Source organism: Pelophylax lessonae (assembly GCF_965119305.1).
Source record: "Pelophylax lessonae genome assembly, chromosome: 4".
NCBI lineage: Eukaryota > Metazoa > Chordata > Amphibia > Anura > Ranidae > Pelophylax > Pelophylax lessonae.
Genome location: NC_138771.1, coordinates 133,534,564 through 133,557,272, shown reverse-complemented (window position 1 = coordinate 133,557,272; position 22,709 = coordinate 133,534,564). Strand labels below are relative to the sequence as shown.

Below are 22,709 nucleotides of genomic sequence, written 5' to 3'. Positions count from 1 at the left end.
ACATCTAGTCTTTGCTTGCATGCTCTGCTGTATCTGTGACACTGCTGGTCTGTTAATATTTCTCTTCTCAGAAGGCACCATACTTGGCTCACTATTGGGCATCTGAGATGTTTAGTACTCACGCTAACGTTTGGAACATGTGATCATCATACATGTGTGGGCCTGCAGAGAGAAACAGGACATTTGCTCTTATAGATCCCTAATGCTGGCTTATCAGGAGTGATAAAATACCAATTGGACTGTTTTTCAAACCTCTCTAATTGCTATTTCCACCCATATTCCAGCCCAAGGAGTTCTGGGATAGTGGAGTCTGTGGTTATCTATAAACATACAAAAAACAGAAAAAAATTCAGGGCGGATTAAAACTTTTTTTTTTCTTTTGGGTTTTTTTTTTACATTTGAATCAGATTGATAAAAGAATCGGATGCACTGATTATCAGCGCAGAAATCCTGCTGTCAGACGAGCCTCCTATCGGCTCTCCTGTACTCATGCGCTGTCAGCGTAAGAGGGATGCAGATACCTGGCACTTCCTATTTACACTGTGACCAGCTGTGATTGGACACAGCTGATCACATGGTAAAGAGCCTACATCATAGTGACACTGCACCGCCAATCGCTGCACGCCCCCAGAGGCGCACATGAGTGGCTTGTTCTGAAGGACGTCATGTGACGTTCAGTCAGAACAATTAAACCCCTGCCCAGCTTTCATTTTGCTATAGGCCGGATGGGATGGTGTTAATAACACTATTAAATGTCCATTTCTCTTCTGTTCATTGACACACAGCTCCTGATCTTCTTCTTAACCATTGGATTATACTGCCCCCTACAGGAATAGGACACTAGGCAGGAAGTCTGGCTACACCTATGGGCAGTCCCAGGGGGATATACTCAGTGGTGGGATTCAAAAATTTTAGTAACCAGTTCCGACTTTCCCAGCAGAATGACCAGCGTGCCCCCTTTCAATGCACAGTGACCAGCATGCCCCCTTTCAATGCACAGTGACCAGCATGCCCCCTTTCAATGCACAGTGATCAGCGTGCCCCCCTTTCAATGCAGAAAGATCAGCATGCCCCCTTTCAATGCACAGTGACCACAGCATTGCCCCCAATCATTGCAGAGTGCCACAGCATTGCCCCCAATCATTGCAAAATGCCAGCCACAGCATTGCCCCCCAATGATTGCAGAGTGCCAGCCACAGCATTGCCCCCCAATGATTGCAGAGTGCCAGCCACAGCATTGCCCCCCAATGATTGCAGAGTGCCAGCCACAGCATTGCCCCCCAATGATTGCAGAGTGCCAGCCACAGCATTGCCCCCCAATGATTGCAGAGTGCCAGCCACAGCATTGCCCCCCAATGATTGCAGAGTGCCAGCCACAGCATTGCCCCCCAATGATTGCAGAGTGCCAGCCACAGCATTGCCCCCCAATGATTGCAGAGTGCCAGCCACAGCATTGCCCCCCAATGATTGCAGAGTGCCAGCCACAGCATTGCCCCCCAATGATTGCAGAGTGCCAGCCACAGCATTGCCCCCCAATGATTGCAGAGTGCCAGCCACAGCATTGCCCCCCAATGATTGCAGAGTGCCAGCCACAGCATTGCCCCCCAATGATTGCAGAGTGCCAGCGAGACCCATGCACTTACCTCACAGACGGTCTCGCAGTCGCAGCTTCTCTTCAGTCCCCGGCTCCCCGCGTCTCCAGGAGCTCAGTCCTCCCGCGGCACCTCCTCCTCGTCCAAGGGCACAGTGTTTGTCTTTCGACCAATCTGGAAGCGGGAGGACCCGCTCCCTGATTGGCCAGGAGGAGGATCCGTGTGACAATAGCGAAATTCGCTATTGTCACAGAATGGGCGGGTCGGGGCGCACTGCTCCGCCCCCCCCCCCCCGGCCGCCACGTCTGCCCGAGTGCGGGGCATTCAATTGTACTGCGCGTCCTTAGACGTGCAGAGGGATTCAGCCGGTTCTGTGAACTTGCAGAAAGTTAGCGTCCGGTGCGAACCGGCTGAATCCCACCACTGGATATACTCCCTCTCCGCTATAGGTAGTTTTTTTTTTTTTTTTCTGCCTAGTCAGGAGTACAGACCTAGTTCCTTGCTGGGATCTCTGGTCCTGGCATTTTTCTCTTGTTAGAATTTTTCTTTTTTTTTTTCTTTTTCTTTTCCTGTGAGATCTACAAACTGCCAGACTGGCTGACGGGCTGGATAATCTAGATCCAGTGGTCACCCCACTCTGGCCATTAAGCGCTCAGACCTCAGCTCTGCGCTAGGTCAGCCGCGACAGCCCCACTGGACGGGGTATGATCTGCGTGTTGAACTCCTCGCTAGGTCGCATACGACCGGAGCTCGGCCCGAGGCGCATCATTTCTCCTGGTCGTCAGCCCCCTCCATTTCGATTGCGAGGGGGTTTTGTCAGGAACAGTGCCCGTCAGGTTCCTGGTATGGTGAGAAGCTGTCCCCCCCTCTCCCTCTGGAGTGTTTTGGGGTGGACGTGGGCCCCTCCTTGGGATGGTCGGTCCCCCGGGTTCCCCTCCTTCCTGTCAGGCACCCCACTTCATCTGTCCTCCCATCCTACCCCCCCTCCAATTATGCTGGAGCTGTGTGGGTTGTCTGGTGCACCTCCTGGCTAGGCTGGCGATGGGGGGGGGGGGGCTGCGCCACTGGCGATTGGCTGTTCGGGGGGGTTTGTACCTGTTGGGGGCTCCTGCCAGGGCCCTCCGTCCTGCCTGGGCCTGTTCTTGAGGCCTGGGAGCATCGTGGGGCTGCGACTTTCTTGTAGCCTGTGTGCTTAACGAACTGTGACCATGTTTGTGTAGTCCGGTGGCCATTTTGTGGTGGTTTGCCATTGCAAATGGCAGCAGCCATGACAGTGGAGCGTTCTGGGTGGCAACCTTGCCGGTGGGAGCCCCTTCTCATCCCCTGGTGCTGACCCTTGGATCCTTTAATTTCCTGATCGCCACTCGTACAATGCAGATTCTCCTTGTGACTTTTGGGGGACGGGCTGGCATGAAGCACTCACTCCCCTTCCCCTGCCTCATCTGTCTTCCAGATCCTGAATCTGATTCGGCAGCTGTGGACGTGAGTCACCCTGCTGGGTCTCCGACCACGTGCCCTGAATCCTCAGATAGTGAGGATGGTTCCTCTGCTTCTGCAAACGCGCACTAAAAGGCACTGGTGGATGCACGGTTTGTGTCTGTGCTTGAGACTTAGTGGAGGACGCAGCGGCGGCTGCGACGGAGGCACAGGTTAACTTTGGCACTCACAGGCCATCAAGAGCGGCAAAGGAGTTCCTTTCACCTCCTATTTTGACAGCATTTTCACTGAAGAGTGGGGATGACCAAAGCGACCCTATGGGGTCCCTAAGTGAGTCGCTAGGCGATACCCCTATATGAGGAGTCCCTTCTCAAGAAGTGGACTGTTCCACAGGTGGTGGACCCTCCAGTTTCCAGATTAAACAAGGTAACCCTGATTCCGGGTTGAAGAGTCCCTGACCTTTCAGAATCCGACTGACAGGAAGGCGGAGGCTGTGGCCAACAATTTGTACACCCTGGCTGGTTCGGCACGGAGGCCGATTTTCACCATTGCCCTGGTGTGGCAGACTGACCGCGTGGAATAGGCTTTTACGCCGTGATCTGGAGGGGTTGTAGCTCCCCCCGCCTTTGCTGAGCTGGAGGACCAGCTTGTCCAGGGGCTGCAGTTTTTTTGTGATACCTCATTGGATGCGTCTCCCCTAATGGCTTGGCTCTCAGTTTCTGCAGTGGTCCTTCAGCGTGTCTTTTGGCTCAAATGCTGGTCGGCGGACCAGACCTCTAAAAAGGCCTTGACTGTTCGTTCCTTTCAAGGAGATCGCTTGTTTGGATGACATTAAAGGTCTCACAGGGGGGGGGGGGGGAGAGTAAATTTCTTCCGCAGCCTACTAAGGGCAAGGACCCTCGTCATAGTCATGGGCCCTCCTCCTTGGCTCAGTTTTTTTTTTTTCTCGTCCCTCAGGGTCGACTGACAAGGGATCGGAGCCCTTTGGAGCATCCTCTGGAGGATCCAAGCTAACTTGGTCTGGCATCCAGACCCCTGGACAAGGCCCCTTCAGCAGAAAGGTGTGCCCTCGCCCGTATCTGGGGTGGAGGGACGTCTTTGCTTGTTCATGGACCCGTGGACTCCCCTGGTACAAAAACAGTTTCATTCTTAACCTCCGGGTAAGGTTCTTGCTTCTGACACGCGACTGTCCCCGGTCTGCTCACAGGCTCTTTTTGGAGCAGTGCAATAACTTTTTACTTCAAAGGGTGATGGTCCCGTTTCGGACTTCTGAACCTTTTTTAGGGGTTTTGCTTGAACCTGTTTACAGTCCCCAGGAAGGAAGGCAAGGTGCGTCCAATTCCGGACCTCAAGGCGCTGAACTGCTCTGTGTGGGTGCAGAAGTTCAGAATGGACTCTGTTCGCACGGTGGTGGCTTCCTTGCATCAGGGGATTTTCTTGCCTCAATCTATATCAAGGAAACTTATCTTCCCATTCCAATATGTGTCGGTCTCCAGCGCTTCCTCCGCTTTGCCGTGGGAGAGGAGCATTATCAATTTGTGGTGTTACCTTTTGGTCTTGCCTCTGCTATTCAGGTCTTTACGAAAGTGTTGGCCCTGGTGCCAGCATTGTTATGCCAATGGGGGATTCCGGTTTTGGGCTACTTGGAAGTCTTCCTTCTGCGAGCGGAATCTCTACTGCTCTGGTGGAAAACCTGGAAATCACCATACGAGCTTGAGGGAGTTTCTGAGATCTGGTGGCTGAATTCGGAGTTTCTGAGATCTGGTTCCGTCCACAAGCTGGACTATCTGGGTCTCACTCTGGACTCTGCCTTAGCCTGAGTGCTTCTTCCTCTGGACAGACTCCAGAAACTACAGGCTGCAGTTCGTCTCCTGCTGTCCAGCAGATGGTTATCCCTCTGGACTTGCATGTGGGTGCTGGGCCCGATGGTGTCTACCTTTTTTGAGGCGCTTTCATTTACACAGTTCCATACGAGGTCCCTGCAGGGAGATTCTGGCCAAATGGGACAAGACTCCGCAGACTCTGGACAATCCGACCCGGCCTACCCAGGGAACAAAGGAGTCCCTGATATGGTGGCTTCGTTCTTTGGCGCTTCGGCTAGGCAAATCCTTCCTCCCCTTGAATTGGATCAATGTCTTGGAACTCCTAGCGATCAGACTGTGCCTTGAACATTGGATGGATCGTCTTCAGGGATGTCCAGTGCATATTCAATCTGGCAATGCCACGGCGGTTGCTTATGACAATCACCAGGGGGGTACAAGAAGTGTCTTGGCGGCTTTGGAGGTAGCCGGCATTTAAGGTGGGCAGAACGGTTAATTCCAGCCCTCTCCGCCGTACACATTCCCGGGGTGGAAAACTTGTCAGGCAGATTACATCAGTCGGCAGGTGTTGTACCAAGGGGAGTGGTCCCTTCATCCGGAGGCGTTTCATCAGTTTTGTCTCTAGTGGGGCATCCCCGAGGTGGATATGTTGGCTTCCCAGGTCAACGGAAAGGTGCAGAGGTTTGTGGCTCGGTCACCGGATCCTCTGGCGGATGCCACAGATGGGCTGGTGGCCCCGTGATTTACACCTTCCCTCCTCTCCAGCTTCTGTTAGGACTGCTACGCAGGATCGAGGCAGAAGGGATTCCAGTTATCTTGGTGGCTCTGGACTGGCCTCGCCGGGCTTGGTACGCCCATCTGGTGTGGCTGGTCACTGACCTTCCTTGAAAGCTTCCTCTCAGGCAGAATCTGCTGTCCAAAGGACCAATCTTGCATACTGCTTTAGTCGTGAGTCGATGTTTCCAACGCTGTTAAAAGCTAGGAAACTTACTTCTAGAAAGAGCTACTGTCGTACGTGGGAGACGTACAGTGCCTTGGATAAGTATTCACCCCCCTTGACTTTTTACCTATTTTGTTACATTACAGCCTTAATTTCAATGTTTTGTTAATCTGAATTTCATGTGATGGATCAGAACACAATAGTTTTAGTTGAAGTGAAATGAGAAAAACATATACATAAAACAATTTTTTAGAAATAGAAAACCGAAAATTGGCATGTGCGTATGTATTCACCCACTTTATGAAGCCCATAAAAAGTTCTGGTGCAACCAATTACCTTCAGAAGTCACATAATTAGTGAAATGCTGTCCACCTGTGTGCAATCTAAGTGTAATATGAACTGGTCATTACATATACACACCTTTTTTGAAAAGCCCCAGAGGCTGCAACACCTAAGCAAGAGGCACCACTACCCAAACCCTGCCATGAAGACCAAGGAACTCCCCAAAGAAGTAAGGGACAATGTTGAGTAAAAGTCAGGGTTAGGTTATAAAAAAAAAAAAACAAATATCCAAATCTTAAATGATCCCCAGGAGCACCATCAAATCTATCATAACCAAATAGAACATGGCACAACCGCAAACCTGCCAAGAGACGGCCGCCCACCAAAACTCAGACCGGGCAAGGAGGGCATTAATCAGAGGCAGCACAGAGACCAAAGGTAACCCTGGAGGAGCTGCAGAGTTCCACAGCAAAGACTGGAGTATCTGTACGTAGGACGACAATAAGCCATACGCTCCCATAGAGTTAAGCTTTATGGCAGAGTGGCCAGAAGAAAGCCATTACTTTCAGCAAAAAACAAAAATGGTACGTTTTGAGTTTGCGAAAAGGCATGTGGGAGACTCCCAAAATGTATGGAGGAAGGTGCTGTGGTCTCATGAGACTTAAATTTAACTTTTCGGCCATCAAAGAAAACGCTGTGGCTGTCGCAAACCCATCACATCACCCAAAGAACACCATCCCCACAGTGAAACATGGTGATAGCATCATGCTGTGGGGATGTTTTTCAGCAGCCGGGACTGGGAAACTGGTCAGAGTTGAGGGAAAAATGGATGGTGCTAATTACAGGGATATTCTTGAGCAAAACCTGTACCACTCTGTGCGTGGTTTGAGGTTAGGATGGAGGTTCACCTTCCAGCAGGACAATGACCCCAAACACACTGCTAAAGCAACACTGAGTGGTTTAAGAGGAAACGTGTAAATGTGTTGGAATGGCTTAGTCAAAGCCCAGAACTCAATCCAATAGAAAACCTGTGGTCTGGCTTAAAGATTGCTGTTCACAAGCGCAAACCATCCAACTTTAAGGAGCTGGAGCAGTTTTGCAAGGAGTAATGGGCAAAAATCTCAGTGGTAAGATGTGGCAAGCTCATAGACTTATCCAAAGCAACTTAGAGCTGGGATTGCCACAAAAGGTGGCTCTACAAAGTATTGACTTTAGGGGGGTGAATATTTATGCACATTGACTTTGTTATTTTGTCCTATTCACAATAAAAAAAATAAAAAAATCATCTTCAAAGTTATGGGCATGTTCTGTAAATCGACACAAATCCTCAAACAATCCATGTTCCAGGTTGTGAGGCAACAAAACATGAAAAATGCCAAGGGGGTGAATACTTTTGCAAGGCACTGTACATTGCTTGGTGTGAGCCTCTTGGGGTTCATTCTCGCTCTTGTTCTGTGGCTTGGTTCTCGACCTTCCTTCAAAGGGGGGGGGGGGGGTTGAGCAGAAACTGGCCTTGAGTACTAAGGGTCAGGTGTCGGCCTTAGTGGTCTTATTGCAATGGTCCTTGGCCACATACTCCCTGGTGCATAATTTTCTTCAGGGATTTTGGCACTTGACCCCTCCAGTGCTGTCCCTGTTGCCACCTTGGGACCTCGATTTGGTGCTCAGTCCTCCAGAAGCCTCTTTTTGAGAATCTTTGGGGCATTCCACTGCTTACGCTCTCCCAGATGGTGGCCTTTTTGGGGGCTTTCACCTCTGCACGCAGGGTGTCGGAATTGGCCCCATTATCCTGTCATTCACCTTACTGGTGGTTCACAGTGATTTGGTGGTTCTTCGCCCCGGTCCGTTGTTCCTTCCTCAGGTTGTCTCTGATTTTCATTTTGAATGAAGACATTGTGTTGCCTTCCCTGTGTCCCAGGCCAGCACATCTGAGGGAAATTGCTTTGGATGCCTTGGATGTAGACCAGGCAATTAGTGTACCTGGCAGCTACAGAGTCTTTTAGTAAGTCAGACTCACTATTTTTTTTGCTCATGGATGAGCCTCAGAAAGCGTTGTCTGTTTCCTCTGCGACCAACGAAAGAGAAAATTGGGTTTTAGACTTGCTGTAAAATCCATTTCTCTGATGTTCATTGTTGGACACAGCACCCACCCCTCTGTGGAATTGTAATTCTTCTGACACTGCTTGTAACAAAACTGGTTACCTATAGCAGAGAAAGGGAGTATACCCCCTGGGATTGCCCATAAGCATAGCCAGACTTTTTTCTGCTTAGTGTCCTACTTTGTAGGGGGCAGTATAAACCAATGGTTAAGATAAGGAGCTGTGTCCATCGATGAACATCAAAGAAATGGATTTTACGGTAAGTAAAAAATCCCATTTTATTGTTGCATTTTTCTACTAAATTTTAGTTTTGTGCATCACATGTCACATCTAATGTTTTAGGATGGAATATATTTTTTCTTATGTAAACTGCTTCAAGCCAATGTCCTAAAGAAGCTTTACGAAACTGAGAAACACGTAGACAGAAGCTTTTATGTCTAAAACATATGTGACACATGTGATGTAGTATTTTACTGATTGTTAAATATTTTGTGCAATATTTGTATGTAATATTATGAAGGTAAGCTTTTTAGAACACTGGTAAGGTATGATTAAAATCTCATTCTTTTTGGCTTTTTGTACAATTCAACCCAATTATAGGGATGATAAACACCAGTGTAAAGTGGGGTACACACTATACGAAAATCGGGCGAACGATTGTCTGATTTTTTTCCCCGTTGTTTCATAGCAAACTGGAACCGATGGACGAAAATTCTTAAAATTCATATGAAAATTCTCGTACAACAAAGGCTTTTTTTGTTTTATCGTTTCTGATCATGCACAGTCTCTTTTCTGATTTATTTTGTACAAAAATCATACACATTAAACGAAAATCATTCGTTTTTTTTTTTTTCCCATACGAGAAATTTTGGAGTTTGTCCCTTAGGGAATTTTTGTACGAAAATTCTGAATCGTCTGTAGAAAGTTCTGTACATACTATACAACAATCGTAGGAAAATTCTTTGGACGAAAATGTTCCCCCAATTTTCATATAGTGTGTGTATGAGCTTTAAGTGTGATGATTAATATAGTATTGAATTGGGCCTTCACTATTTAAAATCTAAAAAACATTATACCATCCAATCCAGCCAAATTTGGAGGTTGTCATATTCATGTCTATGTGCCCCGTAGGGAGCTCCAATCCCTAGACCAAATAGCAGATAATATTGATTTAGAAATAGGTTTGTCTGGCTCTCATATTATACGGTAGATTTGTTTTACAAAATAATGTTTGCTTAGCTCTTTGAAGCTGGTAACTTTTGCTTTCTTTTGAAAATTGAATTTCCAAGGAGAAGCTTTTTTTCTGAAAGGGACTTTTCGGGTGACAGTGATACTACATTGGATAAAATGATTTTTACTTGTACAAAATGTCAAAAAGTCGACCCAATCCTTGACCATTCAGATATTCCAAATACACTGGAGCCTAGTATACATTCCAAATCAAAAGCCCATATGAGCGCCCACCGTATAATGGATTTCCTTGTCGATTTAAAAGTTATACATTTTGTGCTGACTTCAAAAGATTTTAGTGGAAGATGGACATTATTTTTTAACCTGACTTTGTGCAAATAATTATCTAATGCGTTATCACTGTATCACCTGAAAAGCCCCTTTCAGAAAGCGAAATCCTTTGTGTCTGACATTATGGTGTGCATAGAACAAAGGCTGGCTCAACTCCACACATTGTTAGATTCAATGGAGTACACCGCTTTTACATACGGCTTTATTAGCAACACCCTTTATGGTTTACCAACATACAAGAAAAAAAAAAATCTATGAAGAAACAAAAGTTAACGAAAAGAGAAAAATTTAGTATCTATTCATTATAAAAATGAATTACAAAAGAAAATGCTCCTTGGCCACTTTATTAGGTACACCTGTTAAATTGCTTGGTAACACGAATTGCTAACCAGTCAATCACATGGCAGCATCTCAATGCATTTGGGCATCCAGACGTGGTGAAGATGACTTGCTGAAGTTCAAATGGGGAAGAAAAGGGATTTAAGTGACTTTGAACGTGGCTAGTTGGTGCCAGAGGGGCAGGTCTGAGTATTTCAAAAACTGCTGATCTACTGGGATTTTCACGCACAGCTCACTCCAGGGTTTACAGAGTGGTCCGAAAAAAAGGAAATATCCAATGAGCAGTAGTTTTGTAGACTGAAATGCCTTGAGGTCAGACGAGAATGAGCAGACTGGTTGGAGATAATAGATCACAGTAACACAACCACTCGTTTCAACCATGGTATGCAGAATGCCATCTCTGAATGCACAACACATCGAATCTTAAAGCAGATGGGCTACAACAGCAGATGACCACACCGGGTGCCACGCCTATCCATTAAGAACAGGAAATGGAGGCTACAAATCTCACAGGCTCACCAAAATTGCACAATAGAAGATTGGAAAAACCTTGCCTAGTCTGAGTCTTGATTTCAGCTGCGACATTCAGATGGTAGGGTAAGAATTTGGCATAAACAGATGAAAGCAAAGATCCATCCTGCTTTGTATCAACAGTTCTCAAAAAGAATAGAGGTTGGAATACCTGCTCACCACATGGCCACATCCCTATGTAACTTGGATGAAAAAGTTTCCCCCTATACGATGGGATTTTAAAGGCTCAAAGGAGTAAAAATGTATGCCAAGAAAAAGTAATTTAGTTCTCCAAAAGCGTTTACATACAACACCGTAGCAAACTGTATCAAAAATTGTGATACACAATAAAACAGGGGTGCACATTACCACATTGTAACACAAAAAGACTATCTACATATGAAGAATGCTATCTACATATGAATGTCTGGACATTTTTGGTGTCCATGCATTCTTCATATGTAGATATACTAATAAGTCTTTGTAAAATTACAACGTGGTAATGTGTACCCTCCATTTTATTAGGCATCACTTTTTTCATACAATTTGTTATTGTGTTGTATGTAAACTCTTTTGGAAACTGTTGGAACTGTTTTTTAAGCATACATGTTTAAGGCCTCTTTCATTTTTTATTGCGATCCGCTCCGGCACTTTTTTTTCTTTTTTACGGACACGGATGACACTCCGTATGTCCGCATATCATCCCATCCGTTTGCGGATGATATACAGACATAATGTATATCTATGGGATTGCGGATGTCAGCGGATTACACCTCTGATTTTGAGTCCTTTTTTAAACGGAAGAAAAATGGGGTTCTGTTCCGTTCCAAAAAATAGAGCAGAACTGAAAGGACGCAAATCGGATGTCAGCGGATGGTCATTCGCAGACATCCGCAATCCCATTGACATGCATTATGTCCGTATATATCACCCGCAAACGGATGGGGTGATATTACAGTTAGTTGGAAGCCGCTGTGGCTGTGCCCCCGACTTGACTTCCTTTCTCCCCAGCAAAAAAAAAAAAAATTGTCGGGGGGCAGTGGGCCGCACTGCCTGCGGTTCCGGGTCGCAGGTTGGACATGCCTGCTTTAAACAGTCATTTTATTTTTAAGGCGAGTTTACATACAACACAGTAGGTAGCAAATTGTATCAATGTGAGGCCTAAAAAAAAAATCAGGCGTACAGATTACCATGTTGTAATTTTTACGAAGAAGGTTAGTATCTACATATGAAGAATGCATGGACATATCCAAAATGTCCACACATTCTTCATATGTAGATGGCATTCTTTTTATATGTAGATACTAATTTTATTTTTGAAAAATTACAATGTGGTAATGTGTACCCCTATTTTTTTGTGCATCACATTTTTTTTGATAGTTTGCTACTGTTGTATGTAAACTCTTTTGGAAAATTAAATGACTTTTTCTAAGCATACAGGTTTACTCCTTAAATCCTTTAAAGTTCCATCATATAGTGGGAAACCTCTGTATTAACAGTTCAGGCTGGTGGTGGTGGTGTAATGGTTTGGTGGTTATTTTCTTGGTACACTTTGGGCCCCTTGGTACCAATTGAGCATTGTTTAAACACTACGGCCTACCGGAGTATTGTTGCTGACCATGTCCATCCCTTTGACTACAGTGTACCCATCTTCTAAAGGCTGATTCAAACAGAATAATGCACCATGTCACAAAGCTCCAATTATCTCAAACTGGTTCTTGAACATGACATGGAGTTCACTGTACTCCAATGGCCTCCACAGTCACCAGATCTCAATCCAATAGAGCACCTTTGGGATGTGGTGGAATGAGAGATTTGCATCATAAATGTGAAGTCAACAAATCTGCATCAACTGCGTGATTCTATCATGTCAATATGGACAAAAATCTCTGAGGAATGTTTCCAACACCTTATTGAATCTATGCCATGAAAAATGAAGGCCATTCTGAAGGCAAAAGGAGGTCCAGCATGGTACTAGCAAGGTGTACCCTATAAAGTGTATAAGTGTACATTTTGTTGTATCATATATATTGCATTCTACATCCTTTTTGTATTCTAGAACATATATCTATTCTTGAGTTATAAGAGCCCTTTGTGCTGCTTTTTGTCAAGTTCTGTGTATAAAGCATTTTGTAAACTAAAGGCATATGAATTAAAGTATAGAGGTACAAGGCCTGTATGAAGTTAAATAATAAAGTTGTTGGAAAACGACACTGTTCCTTTTTCTTTATCGGTCAGTACAAGATTATCCACAGCTTGGTACGATCGATGGAAGATTGTGACAGTGCTGCTGAGTGATTCATTGTGAGTTGAGACGCAGGAGGGGGAGGCTGAGGATACATTGCCTGCAGGCTCTTAATGAACAGAACATTGATCTCTGACAAGATGTGTTGGTGTCACTAATTGTATTGTATGGGCTGTGCAAGGTGAAGGGTTACGGCAGCAAGTGACTGAAGAGACTGCACATTCACACCCAGTACTTCCCTTCTATCTACAGCTGTCACTGACTTCTTTCTACATCATCCTTCTTTCCCTGCTGTTGCCTTCTCTATTATTATTATTTCTTTAATTCCATTCTTCACAGATTTCTGTTTCCTCTCCTGTTTGTGTTTCAGAATCTGTGTAGTTCCACTGGGAAATGGTATATAGTTAATGCAATATAGGGAATACTACATAAAACATAGAAACTGCAACACTGGATGAGCGGGCAGTCTAATTAGACGCATGGGAAGGCAATTAGGTTCATGTATTGTATTCTAAACAGGCAAATACTTACCAAGCATAATAACTGGATGCGAATGTGCTGCGGCTATGCATGATGGCTATTAAAAAGGTTGGAGCCACATGCTTGGAAAACATTTAGTACTTTTTTACAAAACCCTCTCCTAAAACCCACCTACAGCTATAACGGAGATTAATTTAAGAATTTAAGATTACATTTTAAATTCGGAATAGAGTTTAGCTTAATCGGTCTGTGAATTCTAAATCATTCGCACGTGTCTTGCTATGGATCTATCAGATGTAGTCCTTAGATGTGGTGGCTGAATCCTTTTTTTTTTTTTTTTGGCTTCCTCCTTTCCTCCCCTGGGTAATCCTGTGAATTACACATTTCCTGTCCCTAAGTGGCTATGCTCACTATCTGTTGAGCGAGTCATGGTTGTCACTGTGGAATTCAAACAGGTCTGTCTTCATCTCTATTACAAGGTGGATTACCTGAACTAGAAGTTTATACAATAAGGTGGTTTGTGCTTTGTTTTCAGCTTACACTAAGTGACAAGGATTTTTCATTTTTGGCAAGATTAATAGGCATGTTCTGTATTTGCCAAAAATGTTCTTAGCATTCACAATCTTAGGACCGGTAATTTGCAATATTTAACATTTTTGGGATTTTATATGTGCTTTAAAGATGAACTTCAAGCTAGAGCTAGGAATATTTTCTCTTTCGTTCATTGATGGACACAGCTCCATATCTTCTTGACCAATGAGGATGATTCCTCTTCCATTACAGCAGGGCATGAAATGGAGCTGGTGGATGCATTGGTTGCATCAGTGCGGGAAACTTTAGAATTGGAGGAGGCAGCTACTACTGCGTCTGCTGCCTGCTGCCATGGTGCAGTTTGGTGCCCGCGAAACCTCCAAGGCAGTAAGGTATTCCCCTTTCCCGCCTATTTCGACAACATTGTCACAAGTCAGTGGGGTTCCCCCACACACTGTCAGGGTCTCCAAGCGCATTGCTAGAAGGTATCCATTTGATGAGTCCCTGTTAAAGAAACTGACAGTACCACCCATGGTGGACTCAGGTTTCCAGGTTGAATAAAGCCATCCTCCTTCCGGTGGAGGACTCTCCGTCCTATAAGGACCCCTTTGACAAGAGAGCTGAATATCTGGTATGATACCTTTTCCCCATGGCCGGTTCCATTCTGCGACCAGTGTTTGCCATAACCTTGATTTCACAGACATTAACGGAAGGATTTGGAAGGTGGACAACCTCCTCCTGGCGGACCAGTTGGTCCACAGGTTGCAGTATATCTGTGATGCCTCTCTGGATGCGTCCCTCTTAGCCTGCAGGGTGTCTGACGGGGATAACTGCGCAGCATGATATGGCTGAAATACTGGTCTGCGGACCGGGCTTCCAAGAAGGTATTGACTGATCTCCCCTTTGTAGGAGACTGCCTGTTCAGTGCTCCATGGAGGACATGTGTCTTACACGGAGGTAAGAGTACTGCTTCCGCAGTCTGCCAGGAGTAAAGAGACTCGCCGCAAGCATGGTCCTTTCTTCTCGGCCCATAATTGGTCGTTTCCTCCTTCGGGATCTAAGGACCAGGGATCAAAATCCACCTGTAACCCCCCAGCGGGTTCCAAGAGGCCCTGGCCAGGTATGTCAAGAGCAGGCCCCTCCGGGACTGCTGACAAGCTCAGTTCTTCCTGAAGGTTCGCCCTCACTCGTACTTGGGGTGGGGGGGACAGCTTCACCTCTTTCTGGACCTCCTGGATTCAAGACAAGTGGGTCCACGAGTTGATTCGGTCCGGGTATAAGATCAAGTTTAGGTCCTTGCCTCCAGCAAGGTTCTTTCCTTCCAATCTGCATTTGTCCCCAGATCGTCTACAAGGTCTTCTTGGAGAGGTACAGGATCTGCTCTCAGAGGGTCATTGTACCAGTTTGGAAATCGGAACGCTTTCAAGGTTTTATTCAAACCTGTATACTGTTCCCAGGAAGGAAGGCAAGGTCCGTCCCATTCTGGATCTCAAGGCTTTGAACCTCTTTGTGCGGGTTCAAAAATTTTGAATGGAATCCATTCACACGGTTGTGGCATCCCTTCATCAAGGTGATTTTTCCGGCCCCTATCGATATCAAGGACACTTAACCTTCATATCCCAATATGTCCGGCATCAGCGTTTCCTTCGCTTTGCCGTGGGCAAGGAGCACTATCAATTCTTTGCATTACCCTTTGGTCTCACCTCGGCTCCTCTGGTGTTAACAAAAGTGTTGGCCCTGGTGTTGGCTTTACTAAGGCAGAAGGGAATTGTGGTACTGGGGGTAACTTGATGATCCATTTCTGCGAGCAGTGTCTCAGATTGCCCTGAAAGACAATCTGGACATTTCTGTGCAATCTTTGCAAGAGTTCGGATGGAAACTGAATTTCCAAAAATCTGTTCTGGTTCCATCCACAAAACTGGACCTGATCTGGGCTTGACCCTGGTCACGACCTTAGCCCGGGGTTTTCCTCCAGGAGGTGAAATTTCAATAAGTTGCAAGATGCGAAGCGGCTCCTGTTCAACCGGCTGGCCTGATGGTCACCACCTTCGAGGCGGTTCCATACCAGGTCTCTACAGAAGGGAGATCCATGTCAAATGGAAGAAGAATCCACAGACTCTAGACAATCTGATCTGTTGAGCCAGAGCAGGGCTTGACAAATTTGCCTGAAATCTAGGAGCCAGCTAAAGTTAGGAGCCAGATTTTTTTTTTTTTAAACTAACAACCAAGCTTTATTTAATAAAACGGATACTAAATTTACACATAAATACGACTAGAACCCCACTCTCCTCTATAGCGCAATTGGATGGAAACAGACTGTCTGTCTCTCTCCATCCGATGCCATCTGATCCGATCCACGGGATGGATACAAAATAGAACCACCATCTATCTGTTTTTGGCGGACAGGATCAGATGGCGGCAGATTACTGCTCCATGGAGGAGAATGAAGGGTCCGATCAGGTCTGCCTGAAAAACTGACAGGCGGACCTGATCAGACAGCCCCTGTGAAAGGGGCCTTTGGCTGTGGCACGGCGATGAGGAAAAAAAAAATTATATATATATATATATATATATATATATATATATATATATATATATATATATATATATATATATATATATATATATATATATATATATATATATATATATATATATATATATATATATATATTTTGGAAAAAAAGAAAAAAAAATTTTTTTTAATAATTAAAAAAAAAAAATTCGGGCAATCAGGCTTTGCCCACTTCATTGAACAGATCGTCTGCAGGGGCGCCCCGTGAGGATTCTATCGGACAATGCCACGGTCGTGGCATATGTCCATCAAGGGGGCACCAAAAGTGCCTTAGCAGCCCAGGAAGTAGCTGGCATTCTAAGGTTGGCAGATCACTTTGTTCCAGCTATCTTTGCCGTGCATATTCCAGGGATTTTCTAATGTACGTATTTCCTCCGCTGACACTTCTGCCGAGACTTCTGCGAAGGAACTGGATTGTGTGCCTAGAGGCACTGGACTGCCCTCGCGGGTCCTGGTATGCAGCCCTGGTACGGCTGGTTGTCGATGTCCTTTGGAGACTCCCTCTCAGAGAAGATCTGTTAACTCAAGGACCGATCTTCCATCCTGCTTTACAGTCGCTGGCTTTGGAAGGATAGAAGGGTGCCTGAATCGGTGATTCCTGCATTGTTAAAAGCGGGAAAATCTACTTCTAGGAAGATTTATCGAGTCTAGAGGGCGTACATTACTTGGTGAGAGTCTCGGGGGGGTTCCCCCCGTTTCTTCTCGGTGTCTCGTGTCTTGGAAGTTTCTCCAAAGAGGTGTAGATCAGCGTTTTGGCCTTGGTTACCATCAAAGGCCAGATATCGGCCCTGACGATTTTCTTTAAACACCCGTTGGCAACAAATTCCTTGATTCAAATCTTTGTTCAGTGGGTCCGCCACCTGACTCCCCTTGTGAGGTCTCCGTTGCCTGTGTGGGACCTCAATTTGGTGCTGTCAGTTCTTCAGAAACCGCCCTTTAAAAATATTAGTGAGATTCTTCTGCTCACTTTGAATACAGAATGTAGTTTTCTTGGTGGCTATTACTTCTGCGGGCAGGATGTCGGAGCTGGCTGCATTGTCCTGTCATTCACCTTACCTGGTGGTTCAGAGACAAGGTGGTGCTTCGTACCGGTCAGTCGTTCCTTCCTAAAGTTGTCTCTGGTTTCCATTTAAATGAAGACATTGTGTTGCCTTCTGTGTCCAAAGCCTAAACATCCTAAAGAGATTGCCTTACATTGGATGTGGTTCGGGCAATCAGGATGTACCTTGCGACGACTGAGTCATTGCGGAAATCGGATTCTCAGTTTGTCCTTATGGATGGACCCCCTTAGGGGATGGCCGCGTATGCTGCGACCATTTCCAGATGGATCAGTCAGATGGTGGTGCAGGCCTATTCCATTAAGGGTCAGGATATTCCTTTCCCTGTTGAGGCGCATTTTACGAGGGCACTTGGTGCCTCCTGGGTCATACGTCGTCAGGTGTCAGTGATGTAGGTATGCAAGGCGGCCACATGGTCATCTTTGCACACTTTCACAAGTTTTCTAAAGTGGATGTGTTGGCATCTGCGGATGCTTCTTTTTGCTGCAAGGTTTAGCAGGCCGCTGTTGGAGAGGTTTAGTCCTCTTTGAGGGTGTATTTGTTGTTTTTGTCAGGTGAGCTCTAGTTTTGTCTTGGTTGGCTATGTTTTGCCTATGTTTTTTTTTCTGTGTTATTCACACCCCTCAGGGTGACACTGCTTTGGGACATCCAATCAGTCAAGAAGATATAGAGCTGTGTCCAATGAACGAAAGAGACCTGGATTTTTGTCTTACTGTAAAATCCTGTAAAAAATATCCAAACTATAAAGTAGTACAGTGCTGGCATCGTCATGCTGTGGGGATGTTTTTAAGTAGCTGGCCCTGGATGTCTTGAAGGATAGAGGGAAGAATGAATGTAGCAAAATACAGAGATTCTGGAGGAGAATCTGGTGTAGTCTGCACAAAACTTGAGCCTAGGGAGTAGAAAGCTTTATACTAGGGTTTATTCTCTCGCTGAAGACAAAACTACGAAGTGGTTTAAAAACACATTGGTGATGTCCTGGAATGCCATCGGTGTCTAGATGTTTTTCCATTCTGATTTTTGTCACTTTGCAAGGACCTGTTTTCACTATTATTAAATGGGCTATTTCTTTTAATCAGTGTTTTTAAAAACGTGTGTGTTTTTTTTTTTTTTTGTTTTTTTTTTTTGTTTTTAGGTAGTAAAACATGAATACTTCCAAAGTGGCAAATCCTTTTTATAAGCACTGCATATTAGCGGTTTGGATATGTCTATTTTATTGACTCTTCTAGTCAAAAGCAATTAAACGCTTCCCGACCTGCCGCCGCAGATATACTGCAGCAGGCTTGCCCTCCTGCGCAAACCGGCATACCCGTACGGTGGCTTGCGGTCTCAGGCACTCGGCCGCTCTCTAGCCCTGCAACTAGGCAACGGGTCCAGCGGCCTTGATGGCCGCCGGGAACCGGCGATCGCTGCAGGGACTGACAGAAGACGGTGTGCCGTTGTAAACACGGCACACAGCTCATCTGTCACTGAATAAAATAGGGCTCCTGTGTGCCTGTTATATCGGAACATAGGAGCCCTGTTTCCATCCCCGAAGTCTGGTCCCCCCACAGTTAGAATCACCCCCCCCCCCCCCCAGGTACACATTAAACTCTTTGATCGCCCCTGGTGTTAACCCCTTGCCTGCCAGTGTCATTATTACAGTAACAGTGCATATTTTTAGTACTGATAACTTTTTGTTTAGAGCGCATGATCAAAAAACTGCATGGGTGATCAAATACTACCAAAGGAAAGCCCTGTTTGTGGGAAAAAAAAGGACATCAATTTTATTTGGGTACAGCGTGGCACGACTACGCAGTTGTCAGTTAAAGTAAAGCAGTGCCGAATCGCAAAAAAAGTGGCCTGATCATTAAGGGAGCAAATCCTTCCGGTCCAGAAGTGGTTAATGTGGATACCAAAATCCAGGAATCTACACAAATTCTCTTTGCAATGTCATGTAGTGATTTCCTATACATTTATGTATGGTCTCACCTTGATGGACTGTTTTGTACATTGTTGTTGCAGGTCTCCCCCGATTTTCCAGTCAACCTGAAGCCTCTTCTGTGTACATTGGGGATAGTTTTGTATTAAGCTGTGATGTAAGCCCAGAACTGGTGTCATTTGTTCACTGGGAGCAGGACAGGTCTTTACGAGAACTGGATGACAGAACTTCATTGCTGTCTAATGGCAGCTTGGTTATCAACAACGCCAATGAAAGTGATGCTGGTCTGTATCGTTGTGGAGTGGGCAGTGGAGCATCCCTCAAATACAGTGAAGAGGCTGAGATTAAAGTACTGCAAGGTAAAATCTTTGTTTTATGTGATCTTCACAAGAGCTCAAATGCCTGTTTTTTTTTCATCTGATATAGGCGTATCACAGCCAAATTCAGGACATTTTTGTGATTGTAAAGTCTTTTTTTTTTCCTATAAAAATAACAAAACATGTTATACTTGCCTCCTCTGTGTAGTGGATTTTGCACAGAGCAGCCCAGATCCTCCTCTTCTTGGGTCCCTCTTCTGTGATCCCTCCTGTTCAGTGCCCCCACAGCAAGCAGCTTGCTCTGAGGCACCCGAGCCGAGTCATTGCTCCGTGTAACCATTCAGAGATGGAGCCCCAATCTGGCCACGCCCCCTCTCTCTCCTGAGTGGCTAGCTGACTTTGACAGCAGTGGCAGCTAATGTCTCAACCAATCAGAAGGAGAATCTTGGATGGCTGAGACACTCGTGGACATCGCTGGACAGAGAGGAACCTCGGGGTAAGTGTTACGGGCGCTGAGGGGCAGCTGCTGCACACAGAAGGCTTTTTATCTTAATGCATTTTTTTATCACCCATATTTTTTGTCATTGCTGTACTCCCAAACATGCTACAAAGATATACACTACCAATCAAAAGTTTTGGGCCACCCAGACAATTTCATGTTTTCTATGAAAGCTCACACTTTTATTCATCAAATAAGTTGCAAAATGAATAGAAAATATAGTTAAGACATTGACTAGGTTAGAAATAATGATTTTTATTTGAAATAATTATTTTGTCTTTCAAAATTTGCTTTTGTCCAAGAATTCTCCAGCTGCAGCAATTACAGCCTTGCAGACCTTTGGCATTCTAGTTATCAATTTGTTGAGGTAATCTGAAGACATTTCGCCCTACGCTTCCTGAAGCACCTCCCACAAGTTGGATTGGCTTGATGGGCACTTTTTATGTACCATACAGTCAAGCTGCTCCCACAACAGCTCAATAGGGTTGAGATCTGGTGACTGCGCTGGCCACTCCATTACAGACAGAATACCAGCTGACTGCTTCTTCCCTAAATAGTTCTTGCATAGTTTGGAGGTGTGCTTTGGGTCATTGTCCTGTTGTAGGAGGAAATAGGCTCCAATCAAGCCCTGTCCACAGGGTATGGCATGGCGTTGCAAAATGGAGTGATAGCCTTATTCAAAATCTTTTGCCTTGTACAAATCCCCCACTTTACCAGCACCAAAGCAGCCCCAGTGTTGGGGGGGGGGGGGGGTGGGGTGGGGGTGGGCAGTCTCCCTGGGTTATTACTCCTGGCCTCACCATTGCATCTTCAGTTTTAGCTGCCTGGTCTTGGAAGCTCAGGCCTGCCCTGACAACCATTCTAGTCTCTGACTGTTTGAATGGGTAAAGGCTCTGAGAGAGGCGCTGACGGTAACTCCATTACCGTCATCTGCCCTGGAACTCGCTGACCAATTATCGCAGACTCTGCAATTAGTATGTGATACTAACCTGGATGTTCTTCCGCTCGCGGCCAGAGCGTCAGTGGTAAGTGTGCTCATCAGACGTGCGATCTGGCTAAAGTCCTGGTCGGCCGACCAGGCTTCTGAGAAGCTTTTGGCAGCTCTTGCCTTTCAGGGTGATCGCCTTTTTGGTTCCTCCCTTGGATGACTTGATCAGACGGTCACTGGGGGAAAGGGCACACTCCTTCCAAACTCAACCAAGGGTAAGACTCCCTCGCGTAAGCGAGGTCCTTCCTTTTCGGCCCAAAAGCATCTTTTTCGTGCGACCGTGTCACAGAAAACCAAACAGACTTCGGGCAGGAAAAGAATTCGGGAAACAGGCTGGTAAGCCAAAATCATCTGCCCTCCAGCACCCCCAAGCAGACCCCTTCTGCCTGAAGGGGCACCCCCACCCATTTCAGGGGTGGGAGGATGTCTGTTTCTTCCCGGATCCTTGGACCTCACTGTTGAACAGGTGGGTCCACAAGGTAATTCAGTCCGAGTACAAGATAGTTTCATTCACGTCCGCCAGACAGATTTTTTTCCCTCCAATCTTCAGCTGTCCCCAGACCGCCTAGCGGGGCTGCAGGAAGCAATTTGGCATTTGCTGTCACAAGGCGTGATTGTACCAGGAACGCGTTTGAGAGGGCTCTATTTGTACCTGTTTACCGTTCCACGGAAGGAGGGAAAATTGTGTCCAATCTTGGACCTCAAACTCTGAACCGCTTTATGCGCGTCCAGAAATTTTGCATGGGGTCCCTGTGGGCAGTGGTGGCTTTCTTGCATCAGGGGGACCTGCTGGCCTCGATCGATATCAAGTATGCCTATCTCCATGTCCCTATCTGCGGATTCCTCCGCTTCATGGTGAGCAAGGACCAACGCCCTTTCGCCCTTTGGCTATGCACTCTTTGATTCGTACGTTTCTTCAGGGGGTTCGCCATTTGGCTCCCCCCAGGAAGTCTCCGTTACCTCCTTGGGACCTTAATTTGGTTCTATCGGTTCTTCAAAAATCACCTTTCGAGAACATAAGACACATTTCCTTGCTCGCCTTGTCGCAGAAAGTTGACATTTTGGTGGCTATTACCTCTGCGCGCAGGGTTTCTAAACTAGCGGCGCTATCTTGCTGCTCTCCTTTTCTGGTAATACACAGGGATAAGGTAGGGTTAAGGCCTAATCTGTCGTTTCTTCCTAAGGTGGTTTTAGACTTCCATCTGAACAAAGACATAGCGCTTCCATCACTCTGTCTGAAACCTTCACATCCTAAGGAAATTGCCTTGCATTGCTTGGATGTGGTTCAGGCGATACGGGTGTATCTGGAGAGTATGGAGTCCTTTCGTAAGTCGGACTCTGTTTGTGAATACGGATGGACCCCATAAGGGTCAGGCTGCATCTGCGGCGACCATCTCTCGATGGATCAGACAGACGGTGGTGAAGGCGTATTCTCTTAAGGGCAAGGTTCCTCCTTTCCCTGTCACAGCTTACTCTACGCAGGTGTTGAGTGCCTCTTGGGCTTTGCGCCATCAGGCATCAGTGATGCAGGTTTGCAAGGTGGCCACTTGGTTGT

General features: G+C 46.0%; 1 protein-coding gene across 5 annotated transcripts in view; it reads left to right on the top strand.

Annotated features, from left to right (window-relative positions):
• The window catches only part of NEO1 (neogenin 1), a 306,375-nt gene that overhangs the window by 184,210 nt on the left and 99,456 nt on the right, over positions 1 to 22,709 (top strand). For all 5 annotated transcript variants that reach the window (XM_082257066.1, XM_082257065.1, XM_082257064.1 and 2 more), the window contains exon 3: positions 19,434 to 19,709. In XM_082257066.1, coding sequence (XP_082113192.1) covers positions 19,434 to 19,709 — 276 coding nt within the window. The remainder of the gene's footprint in view (positions 1 to 19,433; positions 19,710 to 22,709) is intronic.